The 14,495-nt window shown below is 40.5% G+C and overlaps 3 protein-coding genes across 10 annotated transcripts in view; 2 read left to right on the top strand and 1 right to left on the bottom strand.

Annotated features, from left to right (window-relative positions):
* LOC144535797 (epidermal growth factor receptor kinase substrate 8-like protein 1) overlaps window positions 1-899 on the top strand; it is a 10,576-nt gene extending 9,677 nt beyond the window's left edge. For all 4 annotated transcript variants that reach the window (XM_078278445.1, XM_078278449.1, XM_078278446.1 and 1 more), the window contains one exon: window positions 1-899. This exon is cut by the window's left edge and continues 115 nt beyond it. The gene's annotated coding sequence lies outside the window, so the exon portion shown is untranslated.
* A 4-nt stretch (window positions 900-903) lies between these two features.
* luc7l (LUC7-like (S. cerevisiae)) lies at window positions 904-7,864 on the bottom strand. Of its 5 annotated transcripts, none has more exons than XM_078278455.1 (11): window positions 7,640-7,721; window positions 6,120-6,190; window positions 4,884-4,978; window positions 4,613-4,711; window positions 3,875-3,985; window positions 3,608-3,751; window positions 3,301-3,477; window positions 3,059-3,147; window positions 2,925-2,954; window positions 2,653-2,814; window positions 904-1,641 (listed from the first exon to the last, which is right to left on the bottom strand). In XM_078278455.1, exons 4-11 carry the CDS (start codon window positions 4,706-4,708, stop codon window positions 1,512-1,514), a joined length of 939 nt encoding a protein of 312 aa, XP_078134581.1. In that variant the 5' UTR covers window positions 4,709-4,711; window positions 4,884-4,978; window positions 6,120-6,190; window positions 7,640-7,721; the 3' UTR covers window positions 904-1,511. The 5 variants fall into 5 exon arrangements, with proteins under 5 accessions (XP_078134581.1, XP_078134580.1, XP_078134579.1 ...); XM_078278454.1 differs by lacking the exon at window positions 7,640-7,721 and adding an exon at window positions 5,717-5,759 and having other exon boundaries at window positions 6,120-6,183; XM_078278453.1 differs by lacking the exon at window positions 7,640-7,721 and adding an exon at window positions 5,693-5,759 and having other exon boundaries at window positions 6,120-6,182.
* A 147-nt stretch (window positions 7,865-8,011) lies between these two features.
* fam234a (family with sequence similarity 234 member A) lies at window positions 8,012-13,854 on the top strand. The gene is made up of 12 exons (XM_078278450.1): window positions 8,012-8,317; window positions 9,059-9,361; window positions 9,447-9,557; window positions 9,686-9,868; window positions 10,544-10,668; window positions 10,880-11,012; window positions 11,284-11,416; window positions 11,529-11,672; window positions 11,933-12,014; window positions 12,124-12,276; window positions 12,369-12,471; window positions 12,604-13,854. The coding sequence occupies exons 2-12, from the start codon at window positions 9,094-9,096 to the stop codon at window positions 12,813-12,815; spliced, it is 1,647 nt and encodes a 548-aa protein (XP_078134576.1). The 5' UTR covers window positions 8,012-8,317; window positions 9,059-9,093; the 3' UTR covers window positions 12,816-13,854.
* Window positions 13,855-14,495: the final 641 nt, after the last annotated feature.

Consider the following 14,495-nt stretch of genomic DNA (forward strand, 5'->3'; position numbering starts at 1 on the left):
TTTCCGATGAAGGATTGTATTCTTCCAGCAGATATATATATTCCAGAGAGCAAACATGCGACACTGACTTGACCATCTAACAATGTCTGCCAAGACTATCATGCTATACCATACATACCATTATGACATAATTAGTTCATCTTAAAAGTATTTGGCAGCAAATAAAAAATGTAAGCTTTTAATGGAAGCAGTTGTTGTGCAAATTAATTGTAATATTAAAGAACACCATTTGTAATGTATGTTTAATGTCAATAGTTTTCTTCAATCTAGAAAGGACTAACTTAAAATGAAATGTATTTATGTTTGTAGAATACTTGTCTAATAATTTAACCATGATGAACATGCCTTGACGATGACCTTGGCGAGAAAGGCCAGCAGACAATAAACATTTAAATGGCGATTGTTTTTAATTGAGACTTTAAAAGGAAGATTTCCAGCAGAACAAACAGATATGACTTCACACATTAGGTAAAGCAGTATATGCATTCAAATCTGTTTGCAGTTATAAATCTAGGAGGAGGAATTTGTCTTAATTGGGCCAAAAATAAAGACTTAAGGCATGTACAGTTACAGCACTGAATTTCTAATATATCTTTACATACTGCTTCACATGCCGACACAAACTTTGAAGATACCATTTATTTAAATTAAAGAAATCAAGATGGAAACAAATTATTAAACAAGAGACTTGCCACCAATACAATTCAAAACAAGCATTTACTTATTCTGGCTAAAGTCTCACATAGATTCCCTTCACTACTGGCAGCATAAAATAAAACTTAATTAGTTAAAAAAAGAAAAGTGGACAATAGGAAACAAAATTGATACTACTACTCATAACTTTAAAACCTTTTGAATTGGGATTGACTTCAACTTGGCTTTAGAAAACTAAGTGGCCATGTGGACAGACATTGGTGAACTGCACTCACGGCGTCAACAACTCCTGCCAGGAGCTGGTGAAAAGAAATCTTGAGGGAGACCGAAAAAAGATAGGATGAAGTTTTTCAGAGTAGGCCCAAAACATATTCAGATATAAGATATTTAGACAGATTCTGTATCAAAAGACCATCAGTTAATAACAAAAGAATATGGATCAGTTACACGTTATGCTTCAGTCCAGCAGACCATCTGTTCGTTTGCTTTTTTTCTGTTGGAATCATTGCTGGGTAGTTTCTAACAAGACATGGGATGTATTGGATACAGACAGCCACCAAATCACAGATGTGGGTATTACAATACACTCCACTACTGATCAATAACTAATTCCCCCCATCCAAATGCAATCTTTTGATATATCTGGATGCTAGAATATTTTATCCATACAATATATATATTTCAGGTATGTGTACACTCTGGGTCGGCTGCATTAACTGTTAAAGCAAAGAAAGGTGGCGGGCGGGAGAACAAAGGGGGCAAGGCAAGGACTGTGTGAGACATAGGATATTATAAATGGACAGATGGGTGAGAGAGACAGGAGGCGGCTGGGTGTCCTGATGGATGGAGTTTGGTCTTCAGAGGTCCCCCAAATCCCTGTCGTCTGCCCGGCGGGAGTCCGACCTGCCGTTCATACCGTCCCTCCTGTCCCGTGACCCGTCTCTGGATGAGCGCTCTCGGTCCCTGGATGACCTGGGTGACGAACAACTGTGTGAGCAAATAGTCCAACAGTTGAAGAACAACGTTTCTCAACGTACAATTGCAAGGAATTTAGGGATTTCATCAGCTACAGTCCATAATATCATCAAAAGATCCAGAGACCAACATTGGATGCCCGCGACGTTCGATCCCTCAGGCGGCACTGCATTAAAAACCGACATCTTTATGTAAAAGGAGATTGACATGTGGGCTCAGGTACACTTTGGAAAACCGTTGTCAGTTAACATCGTTCGTCTCTACATCTACAAGTGCAAGTTAAAACTCAACCATGCAAAGCAAAAGACGATACCACCCAGAAACACCGCCGGCTTCTCTGGGCCCGAGCTCATCTGAGATGAACTGACGCAAAGTGGAAAAGTGTGCTGTGGTCCGACGAGTCTACATTTCAAATTGTTGGGAGTGTTGTTAAAAGAAAAGGTGACATAAACACCTGGTAAACATGACCCCGTCCCAGCTATTTTGGAACGTGTTCATTCAAATCAGTTTGACATTAAATACTTTGTCTTTGTAGCGTATTCAATTGAATATAGGTTGAAAAGCAAATCATTGTATTCTGTTTTTAGTTACGTTTTACACAACGTCCCAACTTCATTGGAATTGGGGTTTGTAGATAGCAAGGGTGTATTTGTAAAGAGCTAAATTATTAACTCCAACAGGACGGATATTCCTCGGTCTTTAATTTAAGATAAAATTCATGACCACCAGTGTGCAATATCCTACTTATTAATCTGCTAAAGGCTAAAGAGATTACAGACAAATAACTTCCAAGCTTCTGCCAAAAATGTCAATTGAGGATGAGGTGCGTTACTATTTAATGTGATGTGGACTACTGAGTGATGCAATCTATGAAGCAGTTTGTTAGATGAGGCAACATTTCTGAAAAAGCAGCAATCCACAAACAAAACGTGCATCCTGTGACAAATGTGTTGGAGCCTTTTCTTGGAAGTTATATTGTGTGGGGGTGTGGTGTGAACTGTGCAAGCTTTGTTGCGTATTTACTTGTGTCTGGAGCTCTGCTCGTGGTTGTGACGGTGTCCTCGGCTGCGAGAGCGGGATCGGCTGCGATGCCTCCTCCTCCTCTCCCTGGAGCGTGAGCGCGAACGGCGCTTGTCTCGTGATGTGGAGCGTGAGCGCCTCCTTCTGCGGTCACGAGAACGGGATCTGATCAAAAATAACAGGCACGGGCCCTTGTGTTATAATTTACCTTAAGATAGCTACATTAATCAGAATTGACTAATTTTAAATGCGGACGGATGGAGTAGCTTTTTTACCTTTTATGCTCTCTGCTCCGTGATCTGGTCCTATGAAATAAATGGACGCAAAACCATAAGTTTAAATCACACACACTTCACACAACAAATGAACTTCCATAAATGTCACCAGGCTTTTAAATGTCTGCACTCACCTCTTCTTCAGCTTTTCCTCTTTCTCCCTCTCTTCTCGTCTCTTCAAGCGCTCCTGGTTCCTTTTCTCCTGCTTGTCGACCACGGTTTTCTGATTAAAATAAAAATACAGTACAAATTAGAGATAAAACCATCCTTATCTAAACCATCCATGTCACTCATTACAGGATACACTTGAAATTACATTTTTTGTTGTTGTAGCAATGGGTTTATGGTGTACACGGTGGGACAGGCTGGTACATACCTTTAGTTGGTCCAGTTTCTCTCTGATCTGAATGAAGCCCAGATGAAGCTTCCCACCAAAATGGTCAGCCAAACGACGGTCGTTGTCATGGAGACCCAGGTAAGCAGAGCACACCTCGCACACCCGAAGCTTCTGCTGCTGGAAGCTGGAGGCTGGCATTGAGTTTCTGTACTCTTCCTGAGAGAGACAGAAAAAGGAAAAAGAGATGCATTAAAAAGATAAGAAAATGAAATTTTTATAATAAAAGGAAAAGCACCACATCATCCTAAAATGGAAGCACTTCCCAAGGTCCCAAGTACTTCCTTACCTCTGCATCCTTCTTCCTAGTGCGGACCTTCTCAACTTCCTGCAGGACTTTCTGGGCCTCATCGACGTTGCCCTCGGCTCCAAGCTGCTCAGCCTTGGCCAGGAGCTTCCCTATTTCCTCATTCAGCTCATGGACCTTCTCTGCCTGCGACACAGCACAAACAACACAATTTACATCTATCCCAAAACACACTAGCAAACTAGATGCTGCGTAAAAAATGTGACTGGGGATCACAATGTCTGGGTTTACAAATATTTCTTCACTCACCTTTGCTGCCACCTCAGCACTGATCTCTTCTTGGGTCTCAGCCAGGCGCTTCTTGGCTAGTTCTGTCCTCCGGTCACAGTCGGCAATGAATGACTCCAGGTGCTCGACCGCCTTTTGGAACGAGAATAGTTTTCAAAAGAAAAAACAGACGTAAACGTGTAGCTTGGTAGACATTTAGTAGGGCTATGCTGATTTCCAACAATCATTTGCTTGAGAGTGATAGACTTTAACTGATACCCAAAAAAATATTGGGGTCCTTGAGGCGCTGCACTCCACAGTCAACTCTGCAATAACATTGTCTACATCTCCAAATCATATTGAGCAAATTCTCTTTTTACAGTGCACATGCTGCCTAAAACTGAGGTTATTCCGTGGCTGCCACTCAGGTGTATAGGTGAAAAGCGCCATTGTAGCATCATTAAGGGGGAGGAATGAGCCACTAGCTACTTCTCCACAAAAGCAACAAAAAGTCTATTTTTTTTACAGAAGCTGTTAAAAATAGCCAAATTAGCTAATAAACAGATCCGTCAAAAGTGCAGTTATTCTGGTCATGCTTAATGATGTGACCTGAGACCACTGTCACCGGCTGTTTTTACCACTTACTTCAATACTAAAAGCAACACCAAGTATATATCTGTGTCTTCAAAGCCAGCCAGCCCCTAAAGCAACAGTTAAGTGTTCTACTACACAATTCTATGATTTGCACAACTGTATTATTTATAGTAGGACATCACTTACATCAAGCTCAAAGAACAGATCTCTCTCCTTGGAAGCAATTTCATAATCTGCCCGAAGTGCCAGGTCATGGATCTTGGTGCACTCTCCCAGGTCCATACGCTGTCACCAAAACACAAGCACACATGACTCAAACTGCACTCACATATGAATTGATGATATCAAATGGTTTACTTGTAGTACATGGTTTAGTTGTTCTTTCCAGCATTTACTGATATCACGTGAAATACTGGAATGTTTTTGGGTAGTAAGACTTAAATTGTAGGCCACTTACAGTTCCAGACAGGATGTCATGTGGACAGCAGTTTAGAAGATGACTTTTGCAGACTCGTTCGTCAGTGAACTTGACCCTCTGTCGCGTTTCATCCCCTGAAATAGTCCAAAAAACAACCAGTGAGAAAGACCTCACATATTTGTTATCAGGGACGAGGTATCCAGTGCTTTACTATACTGTAATTGAACAACATTAAATGGGCAGTATGTGTCACTAGAAATGTATTCAAGGATTGTGTACCCATCTAAATGAGTGAAACCAATCGTTTCATTTTCCAATTGTCAAAACTTTACACATACTTCATTGGTATAACATATTTACCTGTAACATATAATGTGCCTCTGCTGGACTACCTTTATTATCCATGAATGTGTCAAGATTGAAGAAGTAAAAGTTACATGTAGCTCCTGTTATTCTTGGTGCTTACCAACCTTTCCCAAGTCTTAATAAAAATATGCCGATGTTTGAGCCTCAACTCAGTTTAACTTGTGATATGGCTCAACGTCCACTCCGTAAGTGTGGAGCATTATGAGATTAAGCTAATAGGGAGGGACACAAACCAGGTAAATAACAAACTTGTGCATCAGTTAACTAGTGTGAACAGAGGTACCTTCATTTTCATAAAGTTTTCATTACATTTCAATGCATATAACTATGCAGGAAAGACTGCTATCAAGACTGTGACGAGAAATGTAAACATTTCAGACAAATGTTCCCAGCCAAGCCTTCTACAAATATGAAACATTGAAAAGAAATTCAAAACAAAAAACACAAAAGAAATCCAAGGAAAAAATTTAGTTTATACACACTGCGATCTGCACCACATACTGTACCCTTCTGCATCTTCAAGACCTCAGCTGCAGAATTTTAAACCCGCTGTAGAAAAGTATAAATGGGAACAGTTTTCTTGCCCATACCTGTAGTAAGAAGTTGGGAGTCATACACAAGTCAGATTGTAAAGGATGTGTGCAAAGTTTTTTCTTCTTCCGATGATTGTTAAAATTGCCTTCTGATAACAGACGTCTCATTGAAAACTGTGATTGAACTGCTTGTTTGGATTCTGCGCGACCAGACGTCTTAACTCAAGCTGCATAATACTACTCCAAATTATAATTATAGTGCCACTGAAGATATACCCATTTGTGTATTTAAAATAAAAGCTACAATAACTTCCGGAAGGCAAACAAATGGTTTGGATATTCATCATAACAGCTTTAAAAATTATGTGTGACTCACGGCTCGATGAACATGAGGCTTTTCTGCAACTCCTTTGCAGATTGTTGTAGGCTGGCAAAGATACACTGAACCTTAATGAATAAAATAAAGGGGCCACAATTGTTCAGTTTGTATGCAACAAATGTATGGGAAGAATTTGATATCAATCTCATCACACATACACCCACAAGCTCACAACACAAATTCACTCTCATTGTTCAAATCGAATTATCAACTTGTTAAAAGATAATCCACAGGGCTGTAGTTCCATTCAATCAACTGACAGGATGAACCTCTGATTTATAAAATGACAGGGCAGCAATAAGCTGTCATTTCTGCCCATGAAAATCAGACTTGGCAGCTGAGTTACCTTTTAATGTTTGTATCCAAAGGGCTGGAAGCAGTAAATAAAATTGTACTTCAGCATGTCAAAGCGCCTATAGAGACAACAGTAGTTATACTATCAAGCTAATAGCATTCATTTATTTTTAACTGAATGCACTTGTCAGGTTCGCTAAATAGGCTATGTCACATAGCTTTCACTTTTAAATTAGATTATTATGTATTTAAATACCAAGCAGTAGTGCTGATACACAGTTTGTTCTAGTTACAGACTCAGGAACATTGTTAGCAGCTAATGGGGATCCAAATAAAGGGAACAACCAAATAAGACAAAATTACGATCTATATTTACAAAAGAGCATTATTGATGATGACGATGATGATAATAATAATAATAATAATAATAATAATAATAATAATAATAATAATAATAAGACTAACAGTGGCTATTCTACTGCATAATAAATGATTTGACTTCGTATACTTCAAATACATTTTGCTTTTTTTTTTTAACTAACGTCAGTTCTACTTCTTTAACCGCTAATGGCGTAACGTTAGCACTACTGAGCTTTAGGGGATAATATCAATGCTCATTATATAATATCAATATTCTTATGCATTTGCCTTCTCACATTATGACGTTAGCAATCATCATTTAACCAGTTAAGTAATACACAACATTAAGCCTAATGTCAATTCAGTAATAACGTTAACTGGTAGGCCCAATGAGACGCTGTGCATGCGTCTCCTTTAAATGTGTATTAACTAGCTAGCTAACGTTATGATAACTACGAAATGTAACAGTGGTGTTAACGTGAACACCGTTAACGCCACTGTTACATTTGAATTAGTTAGAATTTGGATTATTGCCAGGGATGGATAACTGTTGTAGCTATATCGTTCAATACTATGTAGCGTTATCTAGCTAACTTAGCTACTAACGTTAGCTATGCATTTAACGCTACAGTGACACGTGACGAGTTTTTAAATTAAAATTACCTCAATGGATACACACATTAAATCCTAACGTTAATCCGTAAGTGATACTTGAATCCAATGTTACTGTATTTTACACAGCCCTCTGCAGTATTACATCCATTCATGCAGGTCTGTCCATCACACACCAACACAAGCCAGCCGCAGCAGTGGCTCCATCTTGGCTAGCTAGCTAGCTCAGCTAGCATGCTACAACAACTCACCATCCCTCGCTGTTCCCATTAGCTGGTCGAGTAAAGCTCTCATTTGAGCTTGGGCAGACATTGTTGTGGGTCTTCCGTCGACAGCACTATAGAAAAATAAGCAACTGAAAACAGTTCCTTAGTATTGTTGTGTTGTTATTTGATTATATATTCGTCCAAGCATCACCTCTCGTCGCTTTTCTCTATTTCGTGGACTCGCCAGTTTCCGTTTTATATTAGGGAAATGACGACAGGCCCTGTTTGAAAGTTCCGTTGAATAACGCTAAAGGGAGGGCTGTTAGAATGAAATCGACCAATCGTAACGTTTGCGAACAAGCGAATTAACCAACCAGAGCAACGTTGGATAATGTCGTATTATGTGCCCTGAACTTAACCTATCAGGCAGCACAAACTCACGGGCTGGATATCATCCCCTGCTAGCTTACCAAACTAAAAATTATATTTATATTTATGTTAGAGAAGATTAATGTTATGCTTAGTGTCGTAGTTTGGGGTTTTGACATCGTTTGTTCAACGTAGGTAGAGAGAAAGGGCTACCCGAGAGACAAACTCAGGGCACTAAACCTATCCATAACGTGTGATTTGTTTACAGAGTTGAGGCTGACAGGCAGCTGTGTTGCTCTGCCAGGCCTTTAACCACCACACCAGTGATCACCGAAGACGACCGTGGAGATTAAAGTAAGATTATTATTTTTTTGATTCAGTGTAACGTTAGGCCTAATTCTTCATTAAACGTCAGGTGGCGGGATTTTCGTGACAACTTTAGCCTGTAACTTATTCCTTCTTCTTTGCGGCCTGACCTTTGTTCAACAAGTTAGCAAACACGTGAACTTTCCAAACCAAAGCTCGCTAACAATGATAGCTATCCGACATTGAACTACTCGGGGGGGGGGGAACGTTCTTCTTGAGCTACTTGGCTAACACCGTACGGTGAATTCTCTGATTTTGAAATAGTTGTGACAGGTAACGTTAATTAGCTTGCTAACTTAACGTTACATAACGTTACTTTTAAATAAGCCCGTGGCTATAACGTTAAAACAAATAACAGAGTATGCTAGCCTGGGTGATGATGATTAGTCATTATGGGTTTGTTGTTTTCGGGTCTGGGAAATCTCTGGAGTCAGTGCTGGCACGTCTGAATAGGCTCAGATCCACAAAGCTTGATGCAGCAGAAATAGCTGAACTGACACGGCTGCCTTCACTATTTTTTCATGTTCTATCTATGAATGCCAGCGAGTTTTGTTATAAATGCGGGTTACTTTGACACATGCGGGTTTGTAGTTTACGCCACACTGGGACAGCAAACTATGTCATAATAGGATATAAAGATAAACAGGGTTTTGCAATTTTAGTGTTGATTTAAGACCAGCATTATATTGAGGTAAGGTTTGACTGTAAGCTCTATTCCCTGTTGAGTAGATCTGTGGGCCGGTAATGCATTGATTGAGGCAACAATGGAGGCCACAGGCAGTGCCACTGAAGGCGAGCCCCTGAAGAGAGGAGAGGACGGGGCAGAGATGGGAACAGCACCATCAGCAGAGCTGAAGAAGAAGAGTTGTAAGGAAGGTTTGGGTTTTGTCAAACTGACCCATTGGCGAACCGCAGCCTTCTTCTTCTCTTTATTCCTCTGCCTCACCATAGTGTTTGCCTTCTCATTCATCATCCCTTGTCCTGTCAGACCACAGTATCTCGTTACCTGGAACCGGACTTTCTCTGAAGCGGGTGTGTAAAATTGTGTGCTTTTCACTGTTTGCTAGTGTTTTATTGTTTGTAAGACTTACTATGATTCTCTTCTTCTCTGCCACAGCAACGTATGACTTCTTGGCTATTGAAGATGCAAGCAAAGACAAGGTGATGGATGTCGTGTTTGTCCTCAAAAACACACAAGGCAGTCAAAACAATACGTGTGATGATGCAGGTATAAAGTGTTATTCGATTTTAATTTATACATTAATCATGAGGAAACGAAGAGTTGGATTGCTCTCTATATTGCAGCTCTGTATTACATTTGTTTTGTGTAATTCAGACCCACCGTGTGTTTTCCAGGTCTGCCCTCGCCATGTGTGTTTGTTGTAGCAGTGGATGGGACAGATGGAGAGACGCTGTGGGAGCGTCCGCTGGCTCCCGAGTTCCACTGGGCCCAGTGTGGTCTGGACAAAGAAACAGGCAGAACGTGGGACTGTCTCCTATCCCACTCTGACCAACTCACAGCTGTTGACAAACACACTGGTTAGTGACTCAGTCTCTGTATTATATACAGTATATTATAAATGACATCACATTTTCATCGCTATACAGCTTTTAAAGATCTATGTAGTCCTAGCATCAAACATGTTAACACAATCTTAACACATTAAAAACAACACAGTTTAATGGGATTATAGCATAGCACCATTTAAAGTGTTCTGATGTTATGCGTCTTTGTGAAAATTGCTGTAGACCATGTATTTGATACAAATACATGGACCATTTATTGCAATGTAACAACTAAAGCAAGAATCTAAAGCATTGTGAACATGAAATAAAGTTTTAGTAATAAGAACATTTTATTTTACTTAACATACTGAGCAAAGCTCCTCTACTGATGATGCAGTTAAGACCTTTGTAAAAAATAACCTCAAGGCCCACTTACCACCTTTTCTCGACTGCTATTTCCAAGGTCAAGAATTAACTTTGACTAAACTCAAAATCAGCTAAACTCATGTACAGTCCTTGCAGCAGCAGTCGCAGGTTCAATCCGCCCTGTGGCCCTTTGCTGCATGTCATTCCCCCTCTCTCTCCCCTTTCATGTCTTCAGCTGTCCTATCAAATAAAGGCCTAAAATGCTCAAAACAAATCTGCTAAACTCAGTCAGGTTTAAAGTGCCCGGCTCCTGTGTGATGAGTGGTGTGTGTGTGTGTACAGGTGACGTCAGGTGGCAGCAGCTTCAGCCTCCTGGTCTGCACAGCACTGTGCCTGTTCTTAGTGTCCCAGATCTGGATGGGGACAAGGTCAGCGATGTGGCTCTGGTGGCATCTAACAAAACACAGGTAAACATCAGTTGTGTCATTTACTACTGCTACATTTATTTCCTTGCTTTGCTCCTTTCTTACAGTGTAAGGATTGAGTCCGTGTCTTTGATAATAATCTGCTAAGAAAAGATTTAATTACGCAAATAATAAGCACTGGCAGTGAAATGATCCGATAAGGTTGCCGCAAAATAGAGTAACCTAATTTCGATGCCTCTCGTCATATCTGCAGACTCGGCTGCTATTCCTCTCAGGGAAGACGGGTGTCCAGATTGGTTCTACGGTTGTTCTTGACTCCACAGAGACAGCCAATCATCTTCTCTTTTGCACTACAGAAGGTTCCTACTATGTACTACTACAAACAGGTTTGTTTCCAAAATCAGCTTCCACAACATGTTAATGCCCATCTGCAGTTAGACCAGCTAAGTCTTTCCTAATGGAGGAGTCCTGCACTGTATCAAAGATACATTATTAGATATTATTATTATTAGATTTGCAGTTGCTCTGTAGAACTAAAAGAGAAGATAACCCAAAGCTATAAAAGAGAAAAAGTCAACTTTGAAGTTCTCTTACAGCTGTTGTATGTAGCTGTATACAGTTGATGGCAGTAGTGAGTAATCTTGTGCTCATTCACAGACACTGGCTTGTATGGACTGGCACTGTGGAGAATTGCTGCCAAGGCTAAAGCAGGGATGGAGGTGGGCCTCAAGAAGGATAAGCACTGGGAGAAGAATGCCAGTGCAACATCCAGCCTTGTACCCATATACAAGTAAAACGCAGAATACGTTCACCTTTAGATTCCCTTCCAACAACACAGATTCCACTTACAGTAACAGCTTGTCGTCATTTGGCTTTAGCTGATATGTTTCTCTACTATGTAGGTCGGATTCAGTGAGACAAGTGCTAAGAACGGGAGAAACGGACGATTCACCCAACCTGCTGCTTGTGACTGGGAAGGAGGTGGCATTAGTCGATGGAAAACGTTTGCAGCTACTGTGGAGATTCAATACCAGCTCAGTCTTCAGGTAACAATTCTGTTTGTTTGTTTTAGATTGCACATACAAATAAATGAATTAGAGCTGAGAGGATTAGTTTCATCACAATGCAAAATAATGTTTTTGGCAGGGAATCAAATAGTGTTATGATGCCAGTCAGAAATATCATCTATCTTTACATTCTGGTCATTTTGTTTTGGGTCAAAGTGTCAAAGTGAACCGTAGACTGTCATTATAACCAGGTTGGTTGAATCACATAAGTCTTCTTCTCTGTGTTCACATTCATTCAGTGAGCCCTCATTTGGCCACTTTAACAAAGACAATGTCCTTGATGTTGTGATCGAGGAGGATGTTAGCAACTACACAAAGAGGGTAAGACTGCTGTGATACCTACAGTTATTTTCTGTGTCCAGCTTCCTTCATACGGTGATGATGGATTTGAATCATACATTCACTGTACCACTGTCTGTTTGGTATGTAGGTAATAATTCTTGATGGGAAGTCCGGTCATGTGCTGTGGGAAGTCAACCTTTTGACCAGTCCTAACTCACCGAGACCCGCCTCAATACACACCACCAACTCCTTCTCGGTCTTTGTGTTTTGGGGCATGATGCCCTCAGAGACCAACTCATCTGTAAGTGCCTTTTTTTTCCTTTTTTTTTTTAAAGATGCATGTTAACGGATTTCTCAAAAAATGCTAACCGGTACTCAAATGTTTCATTGCAGGAAACATTCACAAGTGACCAACATTCTTACTTGCTCCACCCTCTCTATTCTAAAGTCCTCCTTGAGTCGACCACTTTCATGGACCACATCATAACATTTAAAGGTGCTTTTGGTTTTCTTATGCTCGAATAAAGTTGTTTTATGATGTAACTACAACATGTGAATCAGTGGTTGGATGGGTGAGGAAACACAGGGGTCAGCTCTTTGTGTGACTGTATTTGTGTTTTTATCTTAGCCACTCTGTTGGAGCATGGACGCCATGCTGCCTACATCCTGCTGACAGGCCCTGGGACGGAGGGAGCGGAAGGCACTGTGGTCCTCAGCAAGCGAAAGATGAAGCATGAGGTCCCTGACAGCAAAGTACTCCGTATTGGTACCGGCGGAAGTTCAGAGACAAATGAGGACATCAAAGAGGCCTTAAATCGTCTCCGCTTTAGTGATTGGTGAAAGGACCATCTGTAAAATGTAGAGTGTATCCTCAGTGTTCAAACCATTTTGGCACAGCTGACTGTATGTTAGCTTCAAAACCAAAGTGTTTACACTAACTATGACTTTCCACACTACTGCTGACAACCAAAACATTTCCTTTATGTTTAGAGGGTTTGGTTGGCTTGATTTAAGAGGGCTCTTCAGTTAATCTCCATTGGGCAAACTGGGCATTATCTGTTTTCAGACTTGACTGCGTACATACTATCCTATATTTGATCTGAGCTAGTGTCCAAAGAGCTACTGTTCCCTGACAACGGCATAGCATTTCTGCTCTTCTCCTGCTGATAAATCATAAAGAGGACCTGCCTTGCTGTACTGTTTCTAGCACTTTCATGCATCAATGCAAGGCTCTTATTTTAATTTTATTTGAATCTATGCAACTGTGTATGTCGCACTGGGCTTTAAAAGTAGCTGATGCATCATGCCACCGCAGGGGATAGTTCCTGTGTATTTCAAATTATAGTAGCTTGAAAGGAATGGTTGCACTATGACAGGGTTTTTCTTTTGGTACATTTTCTAAAACCTGTACAGTAAAACAGACAGATGCACATTGAAACTTGAAATACGACAGAAACCCCACCAACCTTAACGTACACACTATGTTGTTACATTTCTTGTTACGTATTCTGTTCGTGATAGGAGTTAGGCTGTTTTGTAGTATGGTAATGTTGTCAATCATCAAGACGTGTGTCCCTTACTTACTCAATCCAAGAGGCTGTAACTAGTGATGCTCTTTAATGCACACTGACTAAATCTTTGAGGAACTCAATGCTGAGTAGGCTGTCTGAGTATGTTTTCCATGATATTGAGTTACTGCTGTGCATGTATTGCTCCTTATGAAGCTGTTTTATTTCTCTGATTTCTATTAGTTAAATAAATGAAAAGGATGTTCCTATTTTTGCTGTACATTCATGTATTGAACATGTGAGCCTTTGTTGGAGCTGGCTTTTCCTTCTGAATTATGTTTGAATTTGAGCAATAAACAGTTTTAAAGTAACTTGTGTTACTTCTCAAAGACGTCTTATATTAGGAGCAAATACAAGGAAAGTAGAAAATTCCATGAGGCATCTTTCTAATTGTAGCAATTGAAGTTGTAACCCTCTGCAAAACCACACAAACTGAAAGCAATAAAATCCTTTTAGTCTGCTCCTTTTTATCTTGCAAGATTATTTTTTTTTAGCAAGAATCAAGTATAGAGTAATAAACTTGACGAAACAAACTATGAATACATTAATATTGAAATAAACAGTCATCAAAAACAGTTGGTAATATATCCATCCATCCATCTTCATCCGCTTATCCGGGGTCGGGTCGCGGGGGTAGCAGCTCCAGCAGGGGACCCCAAACTTCCCTTTCCCGGGCCACATTAACCAGCTCCGACTGGGGGATCCCGAGGCGTTCCCAGGCCAGGTTAGAGATATAATCCCTCCACCTAGTCCTGGGTCTCCCCCGAGGCCTCCTCCCAGCTGGACGTGCCTGGAACACCTCCCTAGGGAGACGCCCAGGGGGCATCCTTACCAGATGCCCGAACCACCTCAGTTGGTAATATATTAAAACTTTATTTTTTTGCCTGGTTTAATATGATTTTATATCAAACACAAAACAGTTAAACCCAGTTACCTCAGATTCAGAATATCA

The sequence above is a fragment of the Sander vitreus genome, chromosome 21, assembly GCF_031162955.1.
Source record: "Sander vitreus isolate 19-12246 chromosome 21, sanVit1, whole genome shotgun sequence".
Classification (NCBI taxonomy): Eukaryota; Metazoa; Chordata; class Actinopteri; order Perciformes; family Percidae; genus Sander; species Sander vitreus.